The sequence below is a fragment of the Carassius gibelio genome, chromosome B3, assembly GCF_023724105.1.
Source record: "Carassius gibelio isolate Cgi1373 ecotype wild population from Czech Republic chromosome B3, carGib1.2-hapl.c, whole genome shotgun sequence".
In the NCBI taxonomy this organism is placed as follows: domain Eukaryota; kingdom Metazoa; phylum Chordata; class Actinopteri; order Cypriniformes; family Cyprinidae; genus Carassius; species Carassius gibelio.
In genome coordinates, this window is record NC_068398.1 from 25666304 (window position 1) to 25686420 (window position 20117).

The window sequence follows — 20117 nt, forward strand, 5'->3', positions numbered from 1 at the left end:
TTGATGTATTTATATGAAAGTGACATGACATACAGGCAAGTATGGTGACCCATACTCAGAATTCTTGCTCTGCATTTAACCCATCCAAAGTGTGCACACACACACCATGAACACACACCTGGTGCAGTGGGCAGCCATTTATGCTATGGTGCCCGGGGAACAGTTGGGCGTTCAGTGCCTTGCTCAAGGGCACCTCAGTTGTAGTATAGCCGGCCCGAGACTCGAACCCACAAAACCACGAGTCAAACTAACCACTAGGCTACGAATTCCCCACACATATATATATATACATATGTATGTGTGTGTATGTTAAACCCTTAAAAACATATTACAGTTGTTCACATTAATGTTCAAGGTCTGTAGAGAAAGGTTGTTTATTTGTCTGCAATGTAATCATCTGGATCAAGTTATGGCCAGGTAAAATTAACAAAAACGGTTAAAAGGAAGCTTAAAACCAGGCTGCATATATATATATATATATATGTATATATATATATGTGTGTGTGTGTATGTATATGTATATGTGTGTGTATATGTATATTAAATGTATGCATTTAGCAGACGCTTTTATCCAAAGCGACTTAGTGCATTCAGGCTATCGATTTTTACATATGATATCATGTGTTCCCGGGGAATCGATCCCCCAACCTTGCACTTGATTGCGCAGTGCTACAGGAATACATATATATGTGTGTGTGTATATATATATATATATATATATATATATATATATATATATAATATATATCATTGTATTTTTACTGCAGCACTTTAGCTGAAGCAGCGTGTAAAAAGAGGGGACAACTGCATTTAATTTACTATAATTGAAACTAAAGCAGCAATATGTTGATTATAGCGTTTTCAAATTTGCATTGTTGAAATAACTTGCCATTTACGTTCCCAGGATGCTTTCAGTGGTACTCGCTTGGAAAAAACAGCGATTTAGTCTTTGTTCTGCCACCTAGCGGCGATGATACTGCATCACTCACATTCATATGGTTGCAAATTTCATTAAAATGGCTATATTCTCCGTTATTGGTTTACTTGGTTCCGTAGAATTCGTCTTTTCATGTGATCTGAACCTGAGGCGACCTGCTATATGTAACTTTAAAAACCGCTTTCGTTTGTCTCCTGTTTACCTTTTAGTCCCATGTCAGTATTCATGATTTTAAACCGATATTTCAAGTCTTGGACTAGCTTTTCACCTGTGAATCTTTCAAACGTAAAATAAAATGACACTGTACCTTTAAGTATATTATCTAGTGTTTATAAACACGACTATAACACGCATCCACTGAGTAAATCATCTGAAGGGAAAAGGAAACCAAGAGAGAGTGATCTTCCAGAAAAACAAAGGACACACAAAGCAGTTTAATAAGGACTTTATTTCCAAATTTACGTTTACAGCAAGGAGTATCAGTGTAAACCATTTAATAAAACACATTACGATAAAGACAATCACAACTGTCAAGCTAGAATGAAGAACTGCGAGGAGAAGAGCAGAGGCGGGAAATGAAACGGAGGAAAGAGAGATAGAGAGACCTCGGAACCGGTTAACAGATTATTACAGAATCATTTGAAACCCAGATAAAGGGCGGAATGACTTAAAAGGCCTTATCCAGTGCCGTTTTCAAACATTTGATCTGATAACTGTTCTTCATGTTTATGTTAGCAGCATGCTGTAGGACGGCCACAGTGTTGGGTTTACAGCAGTCCGTCTAAAGCGTCTCACAGGCTCATGTTAAGATGCAGGTGGCACTAGTTAAGTCCTAAACTGATATTCTGGATGCAAATTATTCCTCTATTTTACCTATTAATATTGTTATTATTATATTATTTTTTTCCACATTTCTGAATGCAAGATATACATCTAAATGAGTAATGCGGTTTGTGTAAAGGCAGCTCTTCTGTCACATCAGTGCATACACTTTCAAACGAGCCTAAAGCTGCAATGCACTGCAGATATTAAACAAAAAGCTTAGTGTCCGATCCAAATCAGATCTTCTGAACGCATTCGTACATCTTTGACATCGTCCACACAATACTATTAGAAAAAAAAGAGTGCAACATAAACCTGGATCTTAGCAGGTAGCATTGTTCCTTCAATCCTCCTCCACTTTTTTCTTCTTTCTTTTCGTGTTTTAAGATGAGTTTAACGCTCTAGTAAAAAGGTAGTTTTCTAAACAGTTGGGTTTGGTGACTGGCTACAATATTCACAACCATGGGTGAAGTGGATTGCATGCTGGGAATGTGGTTTGACTCTATACTGAGGGGAGCTTGGCTGTGTGTTAAATGTCCTGCTCCGTGTTTTACACCAAATGATCCATCTTAGACCAAAGAGAATCTTTAAAACATAAGACGGTCTTCTCAAATGTAGCTGATGGACACCGGGAGGCACTTTTCTGTTGTCTGTCCTCAATATGAGATTTCCTGATGTGATGTTACAGTTATTTTATTGAGTGCTTTTAACTGAAATCCTCTCATTTCTTTTGAAGTGGTTCATACACTCATGCTTTGGAACAGCATTTTACACACAGAAGCTGAAATCCATCAATACAGAAGCATCATTACCACACAGATATAAGCAGAAGGAAACAATGAGAGGATGTACCGAGTGATGTATATTGAGTTTGATGGTGCTTGTGCAGGGCAAACTACTTCAGAGCTCAACAGTAAGGATGACAATGTGATCTGGGGCCTGTGTGAGGCCGTCACTACATCTTATATTTGGTCTCATAAATCTTTTTAAACATGGCAATCATTTTTGTTGTGAAAACGGAAACGCCATCAGAATGATGCAATGGTTGTACTTAATTACTAGACATTATCAGTTAGGAGTTAACATTGTTATTTGGCAGTGTAAAAAAAAAAAAAACTTTCATTTTTAATAATTTGCATTAAATTATTGTAAAAAGATCATCCTAAACAATTTTGCTAAAAATAATTAAAAAAAATATATAAATATAAAAAAGTCTATGTAAAATGGAGTTATGTTTCTAATTATTTGTATTAACGTTTAAAAAAAATCTAGAATTAAAATGTATATTTTTACAGACAAAATATGTCGCTATAAAAAAAATGTAAACAACTGTCCAGATAGACAAAAATCCTTATTGTTGAGCCCTGTACAACAGTTTATTTAAATTTTTGTGATTATTTTTATATATTGACATTTGCTTTCCTCTCTGTCAAGAGTCGCTAGAGGCCAAGCAAGATTTCCTTCAGCGATGCAACTTCCTGTGCATTTACGAGGACAGATAAGCCTTGAGAATCTGCTCTGGTGATGAATGAGGATGCGCAGTTTAATACAATTCACAGGTAAAGTCTGATACCGACATTTCCAAACTATGATATTAGAATTACTTTATCCTAGACTCATCAGAAATATGATTTATCAAAGTCTTTACTGTTTTAATTTGGATCGAACACACAATTGAGGTGTTTTGTGAATTTAAAAACTTTTATTAAACACCAAAGCATGCACTATAGAGCGCTCTGATGCGTTTGATTGAAATAACTATATAGCGGGCCTCTGTTGTGTCCGATTGTAAGTTATACCTAGGAGCGTTTGAAATGTTCCTGTCCTATCAAATTCACAGCCTCTCATTAACTGCACCCTTCCGAACCATGTAGCACGTTTGCCTTCACTACCGTTGCATGTCAAAACAGGAGTGCAAGTTATGGTAAATAAAAACATTCACAATAAGGCAACGAAGCAAATACAGCTTTGAAAGCAAATGTCATTGTTGTTTCTTAAAAAAAAAACGGGGTATTAAAAGAAAAAAAATCAGGCTACTCAGTGCTGTAAATGACCATTTGGATCAATACACCACCAGCTCCTTTTAAATTGAAGCGTTTTTTTTTTCTCTCTCTCTTTTGTTAATACTAAGTCAATAACATCAATACCTGTCTCACCGTGCCAGGAGGCAAAAATTATTTCACAAGCAGACAAGCCGCTGGGACAACCTTTAGTTAGGAGAAATCCGACAAGCACCTCTTTTGAAAGGACTGAAGGAGATACATTTGTAATTTTTTTTTTTTTTTTTTTTCAATGTGTGGTTTGGTGCCGGCAGCTCACAGGCCTTGTTTAGCGAGGGAGGCCGACACCTGATCAGCTAGCGTGGACAGTTGTGGGGAGTCGGTCATGTTGATGCTGCCGGAGGAAGACACGTTGCTGAGGCGGCGGGGCGATCCATCCATGGAAATGTCGGGGGACTGGTACACGATCTCAGCGCCGTGGTCGGTGCGTGCTTTGGCTTGCTCTCGGAAACTCAGCTTGTGGCTCTCAATCTGACGGGAGGGAAGGAGGAATTCGGATTAAATTGGATGCAAATGAACAACTGTCAGGTTTTTTAAGATAATATTAGGGCTGCACGATGTGTCGTTTAAGCATCGATATCGCAATGTACGAATAATCCACGATAGTCACATCGCGGATGTGCGATGTAGGCTGTCATAGTTGATCCATTATTCATTAACTGTACGGCCCTTGACCAATGTGATTGGCAGATTAATTGCACAACAGTTTTTAAGTCCTGAAAGTTTAACAGGGCAGAGAGAGATAGAGCGTGAGAGAGAGTGAGAAAGAGAGAGCGAGCCCCTGCCGCACACTCACCGCCTTCAAACAACATGAGCGCTGTCTTGCTCTCTCTCCCTCGCGCATATTAATCAATTGACACGATGTTTTCAATGTTTAAATCATTTAAAATGAGAATGTAAGTGTGCTCACCCCATTTTTGTTTGTAAGAAAAAATTTGATTAGATTTTATATCGCAGAAAAATAAAATATCGCAATGTCATTTTTTCCCAATGTCGTGCAGCCCTAATTATCGTACATAATATGAAAGGTTGTATGTATTGTTTGGGGTCACTAAGGTTTATTATTTTTATATATCACTAAGTTTATTACGAACGCTGCCATTATTTGAGCAAATACAAACTAAAACAGTCTTGCTGGAAAATAAAAAATATTTATTTTAATATATTTTGAAATTAAATTTTATTCCTGATGCAAATCTGAATTTCCAGCATCATTAGTGGTGTCTTTAGTGTCACATGATCCTTCAGAAATATTTCTCTAGGTGTGTTCACGCCATTTTGTAATTACCGTAATTACGATATACCAACTCGTAAAAGACGTAGAACTCGTAATTGTAACTTGTGAACTGGGAGTTTTCTGACCATGGCTTTGTTTAGGCAGTGATAGTGCGATAGATCTGTGTCTGAGTCCAAGAATATGAACAGCGCCAAATAGAACGTCATGTTTTGTCCTTTAGAAATTACTGTAATTCCGATATGGCATGAATGCAGCATAACACGCCGATTTACTGTGCTTTTTAAAGTTTTTTCTGGAAACCGTAATTTTTTTTTTCTTAGTAGAAAATAAACTGCATTTATTTGACAGTTTTATGATCACTTGTGATTAATTTAATGTGTCACTGCTTAATAAAAAAAGTATTAATTTCTTCAAAAAAAACTGTAGAATGTTTTGAAGGGCATTGTGTATTTTTTTATAATAGTCTGTATATCTGTCCCAGCTTAATTTGCAGTAAGGCTTCCCTCTAGTGGACTTACATGGACAACTAGATGCAACATGGTAAGGTGAGTCTTATAAAATACAGTTCAGTAAATATATATATATATATATATATATATATATATATATATATATATATATATAAAATAAACATTCAGTACTTTCTGCATCCATCCCATTCATTTTGATAAGAATAGTTTTATTTGCTCACATAAGTGGGATTATAAATGTACTAAAATATTTCTTATAAAGATAATGCACTGTTGAATTGAAAAAAGACACTTGATAATTCCAGTGTTATACTTACTGAGGCCCTCTGACTTAACCAGACTGTTCCCTTCAGAGGAGGGAAGGTCAAAGGTCATGTCCACATCAATAGAGTGAACAGCGTCCCCATTAGAGGAAGCATTTGCGGCCTGCGGCTCTGCTTCCTTCCCCTTCTCCCTCTACAGTGTGGACGCCACATAGTTCACATGGTTATGGGTAAACAAAACAAAATGTGTTGGGATGCAAAGTATGAAATAAGGTTATAAAGGGATAAAAAAAATAAAAACACTCAAACTAGAGGGAATGCTAGGAGAAGGCGTGAAGCAGTTTCAATATTTAGTAATAGTGCCGGTCTACTCTATCATCTTCCTCCTGTGGATCAAATAATAATGCCCATCAATAAGTTAAGAGCAAAAACTTCTTTGATCAAAAGACTAAATTTCATTTATTTATGTGTTCTGGATCCATAATTATGATGTATCTAGTGCTAGACTAAAACTGTAATTAATTTAAATGTCATCCACCGTAAAACATCTTCCTCAAACATGATTCTGTGAGATTATTACTGATTTATTAAAAACTTTCATCCGAGATCCAGTTCCATGATTGGACATAGGTATATTTTCTTTCGTGCGCTCAGATATATTTCTCAGATCAGCACTCCTACTCGATCGCTGAATGTCTCTGAGTGTGAACACATGAAAGCAGCACTCAGACAGCAGTTTTAGTTTATGTGTGATAAAAAGGGACACAGGAGCAGCAGATCGCTGAATGGAAGAATAGTTAACACTAAGCAAGGGAGCACTAGAAAATGCAGTGATCTTAAAAATGATTGAAAATATGCTCAGTAGAGAGAGAAGATGAAGGAGAGCAAGACCCAGCTTCTATCATACAATAAATCATGTGCTCTACGTTGACTGATTTCATTTATTATATATCTAAAATCATCCTTATTCATTCATTTAATAATTATATGTAATTCATTAGAGCCTTTAGGAATATTCTTTTGTGTTCCATGGAAGACATAAAGTCATGCAGGTTTGGAACAACATGAGTAAAATCTGAGCAAGTTTAAGATTTTGCATGAAATAAACATTTAAATAAATAGTTAATGGGCCACAGGATAATAACATTTGATCTAGATTAGGAGCAGAACAGTAGATCTTAAAGGCAACTCAAAGGAGTCGGCGAAAATATGTGCAAAACAAGTACACTGAGGTCTGCCAAGCAGGAGGAAGCATGCTGGCCACAGCAAGATCTAACATAAAGAGGAAACTTGAAACTCAGGTGAGCATTGCAGGCAAGAGTAGATAAAAACCGTCAAAATGCATCATGAAACACATTATGTTGTCCTATGCATTTGTATTATTGTTGTGAATTAGTTTCATCCAAATGACAAATGATTCAACACAGTATTGCACATTTCTCAAGAACATACCCTCCTCTGTCCGCCCCCAGGAACATGTCCAATGTTCTCCAGAGATCCAACTTTTGACTGGCCTTTGAAATCCAGCTTCTCAGATTTGATCTCCACATTTCCACCTCCTAAAATACAGAGCAATGCGGACAACTTCTGTTTAAATCAAACCTTTCCCAATTGTTTTTAGTGCACTGAAGGTGAAGATAGAAATAGGGATGGCATTTTTAATCTATCCGGGTCAATAAGATGTAAAGCAATTTTACATTCTGAATTTTACATGCAGAAACATTTTATGTCTTGACTAAGCAATATTGGTCATGTTTCTGACTCAAATCTCACCCGGTTTGTGATGAATGTTGACCTTGGAGCCACACTTTGATTGGACGTTGCTTAGGTCGATCTTTTTGTGCACTATCTGAACCTGAAGCATGAGGAATAAATAGAGTCAGTTATCAAACAGAGCAATTTGGGAGGAAATGAAGCGCATGCTCAGGCACCCGAGGAGCTGATGATCTGGAGTAGGAAAACGACCATTATTCACAACAACAGGGTTCATGGGACAGAGAAGTAACTTGCCACCACAACACAGATCTAAATCCAATTTATATACTCAAGCTTCATGCAATTTTATTGGAGTGACATTTTTCAATTTAGGAGGCATAAAATATATGTACATAGACTAGGTTGACATCAGATATATGTCTGACTGGTTACTATATGTCTGAATACATCTTATAGGGCATTTACACATGGTCTTTTCATGATCACATGTAAAAATGTGTAAATACCTTTTCAAAAAATATTCTCGACATGGACATTTTCTTCTCTGTCCCGAATACGGAGTCAGAAAAGAGATTCACTCAATTTATGCATCACTCAATATTTTAGTCAAAGGAAGGGACCCATGGGTTCATAGAGGGATGAGATTGTAATGCAAGAATTCATGTTATATCTGATTAACTGCTTCAGGCGAAACTAAGATATAACTCAATTTACATCTGAAGGCAATACCAGCGCTTGTAAGGCAACAAAAACAACTTCTTTGGCAAAGTGATCCAGATAAGAAGAGAAGAAAAGTAGCACACCAAAAGATGAAATTATCTACAAAGCAATGTCTGAATTGAGACTTTAAGCAGTTTGTGGAGAGAAATTAAGTATTTGAATGCAGATTAATGGATCTTAATTGACCTTGCAAGCACTGTAATGGAGGTTTTTTTTTCTGCATATCTGACTACCTGAAACCCCTTCACAATCTCCACCTGCAGAGGAATTGCAATCTACAACACAGCAACCAGTCAGCGGTCCGAGTGCATCACCAGGAGGAACACCAGGTAAGAGGAGATACCAACACTGGGGATCAGGCAAATAAATTGAACCTAGTTTGTGCAAAGGCATCTAGATGGATGTCTTGCCCAAATGCATTGCCAGAGCAGGCATGCTGCTTTCCCTGGACTCGCCAAACCTTCACAAAACTGCCATTTTTCAGCACAGCTCATAGCTAAAGCCACTAGTCAATTCACATTTTAACTGTTAACTCTCTTGCAAGATCAACAAGAGCTTAAAAGATAATAAGTTGGTTGAACTTTTTTGCAGTGACTTTATGTATACTTGCAATGTACTTCCCTAAAAGAAAGTAATGGGTAAAATAAGGTAACTAAATGGGTTAATTAGGGGTTTAGGGGTAGGTTCAGGGTTATAACCTAGTAACAGTAATCACTATAGAAAGTACAGTATGAACAGGACTGTTAATATGCTAAGATGCAAGACTATACTGTCTAAGTTCTATTTAAAGTCTATTTTTTAAGTCTTGGATGTTCATGCTCATTAGTAAGTTAAAACAGGTGAATGGCTTTTAATCTAACTTAATCTAACTGTTTAAAAACAATGATTTGACTTGTCTTTTGGCTGTGTGGGTGTTTGGTAGATAAAACTTGACTTGTTGATGGAGAGCTACTTCAAAGCTTTGACTGCGTGTATGTGTGTTAGGGTTTCATTAGTTACAAAAGGTAACTATTCACACTGAGTGTGCAGAACCGTCTTTGGGAGCTTTACATACTTGAACCTGTCTGTTAGAAATGCGCAGCAGTCATAGTCATAGCTCCAGGTTCTTAAAGGTCCCATGACATGGATTATTTCCTTGGGGAAGTCGTGGCCTAATGGTTAGAGGGTTGGACTCCCAATCGAAGGGTTGTGAGTTCTAGTCTCGGGCCGGATGGAATTGTGGGTGGGGGTGAACATGAACATGAACAGCATGAACAGCTCTCTCTCCACCTTCAATACCACGACTTAGGTGCCCTTGAGCAAGGCATCGAACCCCCAACTGCTCCCCAGGCGCCGCAGCATAAATGGCTGCCCACTGCTCCGGGTGTGTGCTCACAGTGTGTGTGTGTGTGTGTGTGTTCACTGCTCTGTGTGTGTGCATTTCGGATGGGTTAAATGCAGAGCACAAATTCTGAGTATGGTTCACCACCATACTTGGCTGAATGTCACTTCACTTTATTTAAATGCTTTTTAATGTTTCCTTAGGTGTACTTACATTGTTAGTATTAGAGCTGGGCGATATATCTAACGATATGATCATGCGCATCACCTGCTTATAATTGGAGTGGCATTGAACGCGATAATGAACGCAATATTGCGTAGCTTTTCAGCGATCTACGGCTCAGTCTATTAAATGCCACTCCAATTATGAGCAGGTGATGGCGATTTTAGCGGTGATCACAGAAGCACGTTTACTGATTAGATTCGCATGATCATATCGCTAGATATATCACCCAGCCCTAGTTAGTATGACTTTTACATTTAAAATTTAGAAATAAAAAGCATTTTTATATCCTGATATTAGCCCTCTAGCTTGAATGCTCAGTTTGAAGGGGCGTGTCTGCTGTGAGACTCCGAGTAAACCACAACTGTTGTGATTGGCTGACATCTTTGCATTCGAAATGCGTATTACATGTGGAACCCCTCTCATATATATATATATATATATATATATATATATATATATATATATATATATATATATATATATTATATATATATATATATATATATATTATATATATATATATATATATATATATATATATATATATATATATATATATATTATATATTACAGCTGTCGAGATTAACGAATCGTGGAAGTGTTGATTATATAATTATTTTTTCGATCTTTTCCCATCGCTTGAGCTTCCTTTTTCTCAAAGGCAGAGAAAGATAGCAAAATCTCGATTTACACCGATTAAAATTTCTAGAAACTTGGGGACCATATACAGGCTAGGCGAACTCATATTAATGTTAAAAAACCTCAGAAAGTGAAATTTTCATGTCATAGGACCTTTAAGTCAATCGTTTTTGATAATTTCAACACGTCAAGTAGGTTATTAGACTTAGACATAAGTGGGGTAATATCCTGAAGAAACTGCTCTGATTCTCATATCTTTTTACAGGATATTTCATAAACATCATGTCTGTGTGGGGTCCTTTTTTCAATCAAACAGCTGAAAAATAATAGTATGTTTGGTTGTTTTTCTCTTTTTTTCCTGCACTATTTTGGAGCTGTATCTAATGTTAACGGCTTCTAACTACACAATTTTTTTTCTTCTATTAGTGAGGGGCGCTAACCCTATCTGTTACTCACATTACCACCTCCAGGAACATGCTTGACATTGTCTTTGGATCCACATCTAGACTGAACATTAGAAAAGTCGATCTTCTTATGAACAATAGCCACCTGGAAAAGGACAAGGAGAGTCAAGAGCGTTAACCCGATGCTTTGAGTCGAGCTGAAGATCCCAGGCTCTGCAAAGAGGTTTCTTCAATTGTTAAAGACATAACATTTCTTTTCAGACTTGACGTACTTCCAATTTACAGTCTGACAATGGTTAACTAACTGTCTCCAACGTGAGTGAACTTGATTATAGGCTTTTCTGTCAAATATATGAACCAAAAAAATGAATCCAAATCTCCACTCGAACATGATTGGCCTACTTCCATCAGATGTGGTCAAAGTTGTCTCCTAGAGCTGGACTGTATTCAAATCTTTCAACTTCACCGTAAGTTCATCCAAACCTTCTGGTTTTGTTTTCAGACATTTGTTTTTACCAGTTGAAAATCATGCATGAGCGAATTACCTTCCCGCCTCCAGGTTGGTATTTGATGTTCTCGGTGGAGCCGATCTTGGACTTGACGTTCTTCAGGTCAGGCATGGGTGCAACAGGAGCGATCGGGGCGCGAGATCTCAGTGAACCAGGTGATTTGGGAGGGGTGCGCACCACCGCCACTTTCTTCACCTGTTGTCCAGGGGTGGAGGACCGACTGGCTGGGCTGCTGCAACCACTACGGTCTGGGGTTTTAGGTGAGTCAGCTGACGATGAAAAACATCAGAAGACCAGAATATTTCAGTACTTTTATGCTCCTCTGATTATTTACTCTTTAGTTAACTATCGCTTTCCAGTCACCGTGATTTTGCCAAGTAAGACATGTTCCTGGATCAACATCTTTTGTTGATCCTGGACCAACATTACTGTCCAAAAATATAGACTTACCCCAATTTCTACCCCTAAACCTAACCCTACCCATAATTTATTCCTAAAATCAGTGTGAAATTATAGCCGATTAACAAGAGTGTAGAAACACCTAACCCCGATCAAAGCCTAAAACAGGTATTTCCTTCAAAGTCATACGAATGTTGATCCAGGAACATGAACACATGCTCACCATCGCCTTCCAGCCTTTCTTTGAAATTCTGTAGAATATATAGGAGCTTTCATGGAGTTTTGTGCACTTTTCATTATTTCAGCAGTGCAGATTTTTCGATTGCAAGCATTAAACTAGCTACCACACAAAAGAGGCTTTTTCTCTCTTTTTTTTTTTACCTCTTTCAATGGACCCTGGTCCTGCCTTTCGCTGCTCCATCCGTGAAGCAGCTGTATTTCACAAATCAAAGTGGTACAAATCAGTCATGTAAATTCTCTATAAATAGAGAATCATTCCCTTGGGGTTTCATAACCCATTTCAAGTAGTTAGATATTATGTGCTTCCTGAAGACTTGTTAAATGGTGCGCAGTAAAATGATGAGAAGTTGTGATCACTTCTGCAGTTTGACATGCAGTGAATACACTGAACCACACAGCTCCTCCAGATTTGACTTGCTTATGAATTTGTAATCAGTGCATTTCATTAGTCATGTCACACTGAATTGCATGAGAGAATGCATTCAGAAGTGAAATTTGTTGTTAATCGTGAGGACATTGCCTGAAAGTGCTTAATTCACATAATAACATCAATTTCCTTTTTAAACTGGCAAGAAGGGAAATTAAAGGTTGAGTCAGCAAGTATCCTTCCTTTTCATGGCACTAAACAAAGATTAATGTGGACCCTTGGAAAGATGCATATGAAAATCACTTACCAGGGATTTTGATGCCAACTCCTTGGGGTTTGGCACCCGCCGTCTTTGTCTTGGCATCTCCAGCCTAAATATGAACAATAAAAACAACAGCCAATAGTACATTTTCAGCTTTTATTCAGGGAGTTTTTTTAGCCATTTAATGGCAACAATACATGCAAAACATGACAGAGATCCTTTCATTAGCTTCTGTTTCTGCTCTGTTAATAAGTATGTTGATGTTGTGAAGTCGCAGGTGTTGAAAATTCAGTCTCCTTGTTTGAATTTTGGGGGGACTTCACTTTGAGGGGGAATTCACTAGGCCGATGGTTAAGCATGGGTGGCAGTACTCACCGTGGCCTTGGACGCTCTTGCTCCTGCACTTTTGGGCCTTTTTACAGATTTTGCAGAGCTTGGACTGCTAAAGTGACATGGTGGAGTTGAGGAAGAGACTGGGGGCTTTTTGCTGGGGATGCCTGAGACTGGATACCCTCTTTCGGGGGCAGAAGTGGGTCTAGATTTTGCATGCAGGGTTGTGGTGGATATCTTATGTGTTTGAGAAGGTGATAAAGACAAAAATGTAAAGCAATGGCAAAAAGCAATCAGGAAATTAACTGAAAAATTTAAGAAATGCCAAAATGCAATGGAAAAAATACCAAAATAAAATTGAAGATGATTTAAATTAAGTGTAAAACAAATCAATGACTCCTCTGAGTTTTGCATATTTTAGCACATCTGGCTATGGACTTATAGCTGTTTTTCCAACAAATCATAACATCACCCATGATAATGAATGTACCTTTTTTTCAGGAGTTGCCCCTGCTCCAGCCTTGGCTGTAAGAAAAGAAGTAATAGTAAGTGCAAGCTCATATATTGACAGTTTGGTGGCCTGAACCAAGACTTAAGACTTATCAAGATGTCAATCTACTTGATTCGAAGAAACGTTTTTGCATCAGTGCTCAATGTGATTTTTCAGCTGTGATGTTGGATGTCCTGTTTCCTGAAGCAGCGATTCCAGCCTTTCATTTTGGTGTGTTTGTTTATGATAGATGTTCAGAAACAAACACTTATTGCAAAATGAAAATTGAGTCACCATTTACTCACCCTCCTCATGTTTTAGTTTCTTTCTTCCAAACCTGTATGCTTTTTTTATTATTATTATTATTCCATGAAACAGGAGAGTTTATTTTAAATTTTCTGAAGCCATTCTTTAGCTTTATATGAGGAACAAAGCAAAATCACTGAAAATCTGTCCTCTCTCTTCTTGGTGTATTCATTATGAGAGTTCATGAAGGAATTCTCTTTGAGTGATCGCTGATTCATTTTAAATGAACTGATGAATCCAGTTCACACAACCTATTTAAATGATTGAACTGGTCTGCTTCTCAATTTCAGCTAACATAATGGTCATTACGAAGACATAATGAAAACAGTCCAATGGAGAGGTCAGGATATTCCTTGAACACGGTCATTTGGGTTTAGTGTAATGAGGGTTAGTAAATGATGACAAAATGTAAATCTTCAGCAAACTATACTTTTACATACTTTATACTTTTACTTTTTGGCATCAATCGATTTGTGCTTGTTTCATTATTATAAAATGCAAAGAATTAAGAATGTTTTAAACTTGTACAAGGAAAAAAATGCTGAAATAACAGTGCTTGCGAGGCAAAAAAATAATAATAACAAAATAAATAATAATAATAATTTTTAAAGTTTCAGCAAGCTTGGGGTTTAAGCTTTGAATCTGTGTAAATAAAATGGATCATCAGAGTTGTCATTGCCGCTGTCATGACATTAAACGAACACTCCGACTTTTTGGGACTTTAGCTTATTCACAGTATCCCCCAGAGTTAGATAAGTCCATACGTACCTTTTTCATTTCTGTGCGTTCTGTAAGTGTTATTTGACGCACCCACCGCTAGCCTAGCTTAGCACAAAGACTGGATGTAAATGGATAATGGAAGCATAGTAATCCCAATAAGTGACACAATTTATTAATCGTATAAATACTGGGAACTATATTCTCACTAGGCATAGAAGCACAGCTAACGTTACTTGGGCGGAGTGATTAGCGCAGCACACGAGACACGCCGTGGTGAGGAGCAGAGAGAGTTCGCTCAGAGTTGGAGTAATAGAGTCAGCAATTACTAGATATTAAATTTATAGTGTACAATCATGGGTGTTTGCTGTATTGTAAAGAGCTGCGACAATAAACAGGGGAGACCAGGTAATATTATGATGTTTCATAGAATTCTAACCCAAATCGCTGACCTGATGAATCGATGGCTACTTGTTCCAAACACACCTGTAAACACCATCACGAAGTATTTCGTTTGCTCTGAACATTTTACTGTAGGCGACTATTTTGAAAAAATGCAAGTTGCCACACGGACCATGAAACGAGTGCTAAAGGATATAGCCATCCCATCGATAATAAAGACAGGACAAATTGGATCACCTGTTGCTGTGTTAAGTGTTCCGTTATGTTTTGAGATGACTAACATTAGCCATACTGTAACAGTGCCATGCTAATGTAATATAACCTTAGTAGTGACACTATTACGTGAATAGGGGCTCCGTGTATCCCCTTTATTGTTATTAGTGTGTTGTCATGAACACACTGTATCGCTCAATAACAAATGAGCAGCGCTAAATGTATCTCTCAGGACTAATACATTCAACTGGATCTTGGTTTGATACACAGTAAAATTCCTCTGAATCTGACAATTCCTCAAAGTCAGCCATGATCACGAGTCACGTCTAGCTAGTCACTTGTTTAGTTTACGGAACCATCAACGGCGCGTCTCGTGTGCTGTGCTAATCACTCCGCCCAAGTAGCCACTCCGCCCAAGTAACGTTAGCTGTGCTCCTACGCCTAGTGAGAATATAGTTCCCAGTATTTATACGATTAAAAATGGTCTCTGTCTCATATAGCCTTGTTATTTGTACACGCTGTGAGTATACAGATCACAACATGTAAATAAGAAAATGTTTGCATTATTTTGTCACTTATTGGGATTACTATGCTACCATTATCCATTTACATCCAGTATTTGTGCTAAGCTAGGCTAGCGGCGGGTGCGTCAAATAACACTTACAGAACGCACAGAAATTAAAAAGGTATGTATGGACTTTTCTAACTCTGGGGGATACTGTGAATAAGCTAAAGTCCCAAAAAGTCGGAGTGTTCCTTTAAAGAAGCATCTTATTTTATTTCAGCTTTGCACAAAAAGCAGAGCCAGTTTGCAGTTGCTCTAGATTATTAAATAGATATAGATAAGAGAAAATTAATTGCAATTCAGAATGCAAATTTGCACAAGATTGAAGACCAGTTGCAATCAAGTATGAAAATGTATACAAAACGAAAGACCAACTTCAATTCAGAGTGCAAATATTACAGTGACATCATCACAGTCACAGTTTTGAATGAAGAATTCAGTGGCAGAATAAACCAATAGCAAATTGTAAATTAAAATTTCATTTTTTTTTTTATATTTGATTATTAATTTCTTTTATATATATATATATATATATATATATATATATATATATATATACAGTATTGTTCAAAATAATAGCAGTACAATGTGACTAACCAGAATAATCAAGGTTTTTCGTATATTTTTTTATTGCTACGTGGCAAACAAGTTACCAGTAGGTTCAGTAGATTCTCAGAAAACAAATGAGACCCAGCATTCATGATATGCACGCTCTTAAGGCTGTGCAATTGGGCAATTAGTTGAATTAGTTGAAAGGGGTGTGTTCAAAAAAATAGCAGTGTGGCATTCAATCACTGAGGTCATCAATTTTGTGAAGAAACAGGTGTGAATCAGGTGGCCCCTATTTAAGATGAAGCCAACACTTGTTGAACATGCATTTGAAAGCTGAGGAAAATGGGTCGTTCAAGACATTGTTCAGAAGAACAGCGTACTTTGATTAAAAAGTTGATTAGAGAGGGGAAAACCTATAAAGAGGTGCAAAAAATGATAGGCTGTTCAGCTAAAATGATCTCCAATGCCTTAAAATGGAGAGCAAAACCAGAGAGACGTGGAAGAAAACGGAAGACAACCATCAAAATGGATAGAAGAATAACCAGAATGGCAAAGGCTCAGCCAATGATCACCTCCAGGATGATCAAAGACAGTCTGGAGTTACCTGTAAGTACTGTGACAGTTAGAAGACGTCTGTGTGAAGCTAATCTATTTTCAAGAATCCCCCGCAAAGTCCCTCTGTTAAAAAAAAGGCATGTGCAGAAGAGGTTACAATTTGCCAAAGAACACATCAACTGGCCTAAAGAGAAATGGAGGAACATTTTGTGGACTGATGAGAGTAAAATTGTTCTTTTTGGGTCCAAGGGCCACAGGCAGTTTGTGAGACGACCCCCAAACTCTGAATTCAAGCCACAGTACACAGTGAAGACAGTGAAGCATGGAGGTGAAAGCATCATGATATGGGCATGTTTCTCCTACTATGGTGTTGGGCCTATTTATCGCATACCAGGGATCATGGATCAGTTTGCATATGTTAAAATACTTGAAGAGGTCATGTTGCCCTATGCTGAAGAGGACATGCCCTTGAAATGGTTGTTTCAACAAGACAATGACCCAAAACACACTAGTAAACGGGCAAAGTCTTGGTTCCAAACCAACAAAATTAATGTTATGGAGTGGCCAGCCCAATCTCCAGACCTTAATCCAATTGAGAACTTGTGGGGTGATATCAAAAATGCTGTTTCTGAAGCAAAACCAAGACATGTGAATGATTTGTGGAATGTTGTTAAAGAATCATGGAGTGGAATAACAGCTGAGAGGTGCCACAAGTTGGTTGACTCCATGCCACACAGATGTCAAGCAGTTTTAAAAAACTGTGGTCATACAACTAAATATTAGTTTAGTGATTCACAGGATTGCTAAATCCCAGAAAAAAAAAAGTTTGTACAAAATAGTTTTGAGTTTGTACAGTCAAAGGTAGACACTGCTATTTTTTTGAACACACCCCTTTCAACTAATTGCCCAATTGCACAGCCTTAAGAGCGTGCATATCATGAATGCTGGGTCTTGTTTGTTTTCTGACAATCTACTGAACCTACTGGTAACTTGTTTGCCACGTAGCAATAAAAAATATACTAAAAACCTTGATTATTCTGGTTAGTCACATTGTACTGCTATTATTTTGAACAATACTGTATATATATATATATATATATATATATATATAAAAAAAAAGTCATGAAGTTGCCTTGCCTTGCAAGCACCAAACTTAGCTTGCTAGATTGCGGAGTACCAAAAGATTGTCTTAAAATACAGTAGTTCGCAAAAATAAATGTTTCACATTATTGAGTGAGCTGTTTGATCTTTTTGTAGAAGATGTCTGCACAGCTGTGGGAGACATTTAAGGTATTTTGTCTTGAACCCAGCAGCGATTGCTGACCTTCTCCTTTCAGTGTGTGTTATAGTCACCCCCACAAGCATGGGCCTTTGGGTCCACTTGGTTATGTTTAATAACACAGACATCTGGGAAAGGTTTGGACCCATAAAGGTAAAGCACAGTTCTGTGAGTGATACATTCAACATACATGCACAGGTAACATGCAATAGAGAGGGGCAGGTGAAAACTGTGCCAGCAGTAACGGTCAATCAATGCACAGAGTTAGCCACAGACACAAGCCAAATAACACTGACCACACACAGAGAGGGAAGGAGAAGAGAAAGACACACAGGGCACAAGGGATCGAGAGAGAGATTTTGTGGTTACAAGCAGTCCGTTTCTTCAACCGAACACACTCTTATTGCAGTGTGCGCTTTTCAGAAAGGGTACTGCGTAGTTCTGATCTACTTTAAAAAGAAGAAAAGGGAAGGTGAAATAAAGAAGATCTGTGAGGGGTTTGGAGGAACAGAACGGAAAACAGACCTTTGGATGGGACACTTGCTTTTCTGGCCGGAGCAGCATCTTTAGAGGGAGTTTTCTGAAGTTTAGGAGCAGATTTAGGGGAAGGAGTGGCAGCAACTGTAGCGACGGGTTTCTTTGTTTTTTCTGCAGGAGATTCTTTGATAGGAGCTGCTTTGCTTGGTGCTTTTGTGGTCACACTGGGCTTAACGGCATCCTTAGCTTCAGGTTCGGTTTTGGCAACAGGTTGGGGAACAGCAACAGGCTCAGGTTTGGCAACAGGCTTTACCTTCTCTGTATTAATTTGATCATCATCGCTCGTCTCCAAATATTTCTCCTGCTTGATCTCTTTTACTTCTTCGTGTTCTCTATGTTCCTCTGCCTTAGGCTGTAGTTTGGGCGCAGCAACTTCTTGGAAGGACGGAGGAATGGTTGTTGCCTCCTCTACTTGTTCAGGTTCTGGTACCTCTGCTTCCTCTTCTTCCTCCTGAGCATCTGTTTGTAAGTCTGTTAGAGATGATTCCTCTTGGGTAGGTTCGGCAGCAGCACTGGGAGAAAGAGGTGATCCCGGATCAGCCCTGCAGGAGTCGGGGCTCTTGCTTTCCGGTGGTGTTTTGTCAGAGCTGCATTCCCAGCCCACAGGACCACCTTGACGACTGGGATCCTGAGGTTCAGTGTAGTCAAACGATAGGCCACGCTTTTTAGCTTCCTCTGGAGTCATGGGAAGATGAGAAGGGGTTTCTTGTTCATCGTCAATGGTTTCACCTTTCTGGGTTGTCAAGTCTGGGGTGACAGAACTGGGCACCAAGGAAATTCTAGTTTCTTCCTCTTCTTCATCACTAACTGTTTCTTTGTCCTCTTCTTCATCCTCTTTAATGTTGATAGCACTTCTGGGAGCTTCTTCCACACTAGGAGAACCGGATCTTCTCTCAGATTTCTCCATCTCATGTTCTTCTTTCTCCTCCTCCTCAGAGCCACTGGTACTATGATGGTCAGTCATCTTTTCTGAGGGACTCTTCTTCACCTGGCTGTCAAAGCCCATGATCCCTGAACCCAAATCATCAGCTAGAGTCGTCGGTAGTGGATGTAGAGACACTGGAGACTCTCTTGAGCTGACAGAGCTCTCCTTTTGCCCGTTCTCTCGCTCTCCCTCCCCATCCACTGATGCCGCACTGCTCCGGCCACTCTCGGGCAGACTTCCGGGTGTTAAATCTTCTGATGACATGGAAGGCAGAATGATAGGAACAGCCACAGACAACACTGTAGAATTAGCAACACTTAACCACGCTCTCTCCACAGTCAACATTAGAAGCAGAGAAAGAAAAGGAATTAAGGAACTGAAAGGAACTCAATGCACAGAACCACGTAAGGGGCCCGAACACAACACAAAACACAAGTTTCTGTTTTCACGTCAAGTTAAACAGTCCAAAAATCTGTTTTTACACAGTATACTTTGAGTTAAAGACACTTTTACAATAATTGATGCTTGGTCATTTAAATTAGCAAGCAGGAGACAACAACATGGACTGTACTTTAAAATCTAATAACTACAGTAGCAAATGAGGGGGTCAGTGAAGTAGGGTCAAGGGGTTATGGGATCAATGCTTATAAAAGTG

At 38.4% G+C, this 20117-nt stretch overlaps 1 protein-coding gene across 5 annotated transcripts in view; it reads right to left on the minus strand.

Moving 5' to 3' along the window:
• Positions 1-1366: 1366 nt before the first annotated feature.
• Positions 1367-20117, minus strand: part of LOC127952686 (microtubule-associated protein tau-like) — a 40289-nt gene continuing 21538 nt past the window's right edge. For 2 of the 5 annotated variants that reach the window (XM_052551347.1, XM_052551348.1), the window contains 8 exons: positions 18526-19716; positions 13412-13446; positions 12637-12700; positions 12104-12154; positions 11360-11592; positions 7563-7644; positions 7242-7348; positions 1367-4290 (listed from right to left, as the gene is read on the minus strand). In XM_052551347.1, coding sequence (XP_052407307.1) covers positions 4075-4290; positions 7242-7348; positions 7563-7644; positions 11360-11592; positions 12104-12154; positions 12637-12700; positions 13412-13446; positions 18526-19716 — 1979 coding nt within the window. In that variant the 3' untranslated portion in view covers positions 1367-4074. Of the gene's footprint in view, positions 4291-5843; positions 5983-7241; positions 7349-7562; positions 7645-11359; positions 11593-12103; positions 12155-12636; positions 12701-13411; positions 13447-18525; positions 19717-20117 lie in introns of all 5 variants that reach the window. The other 3 variants (XM_052551352.1, XM_052551349.1, XM_052551351.1) reach the window with 3 other exon arrangements.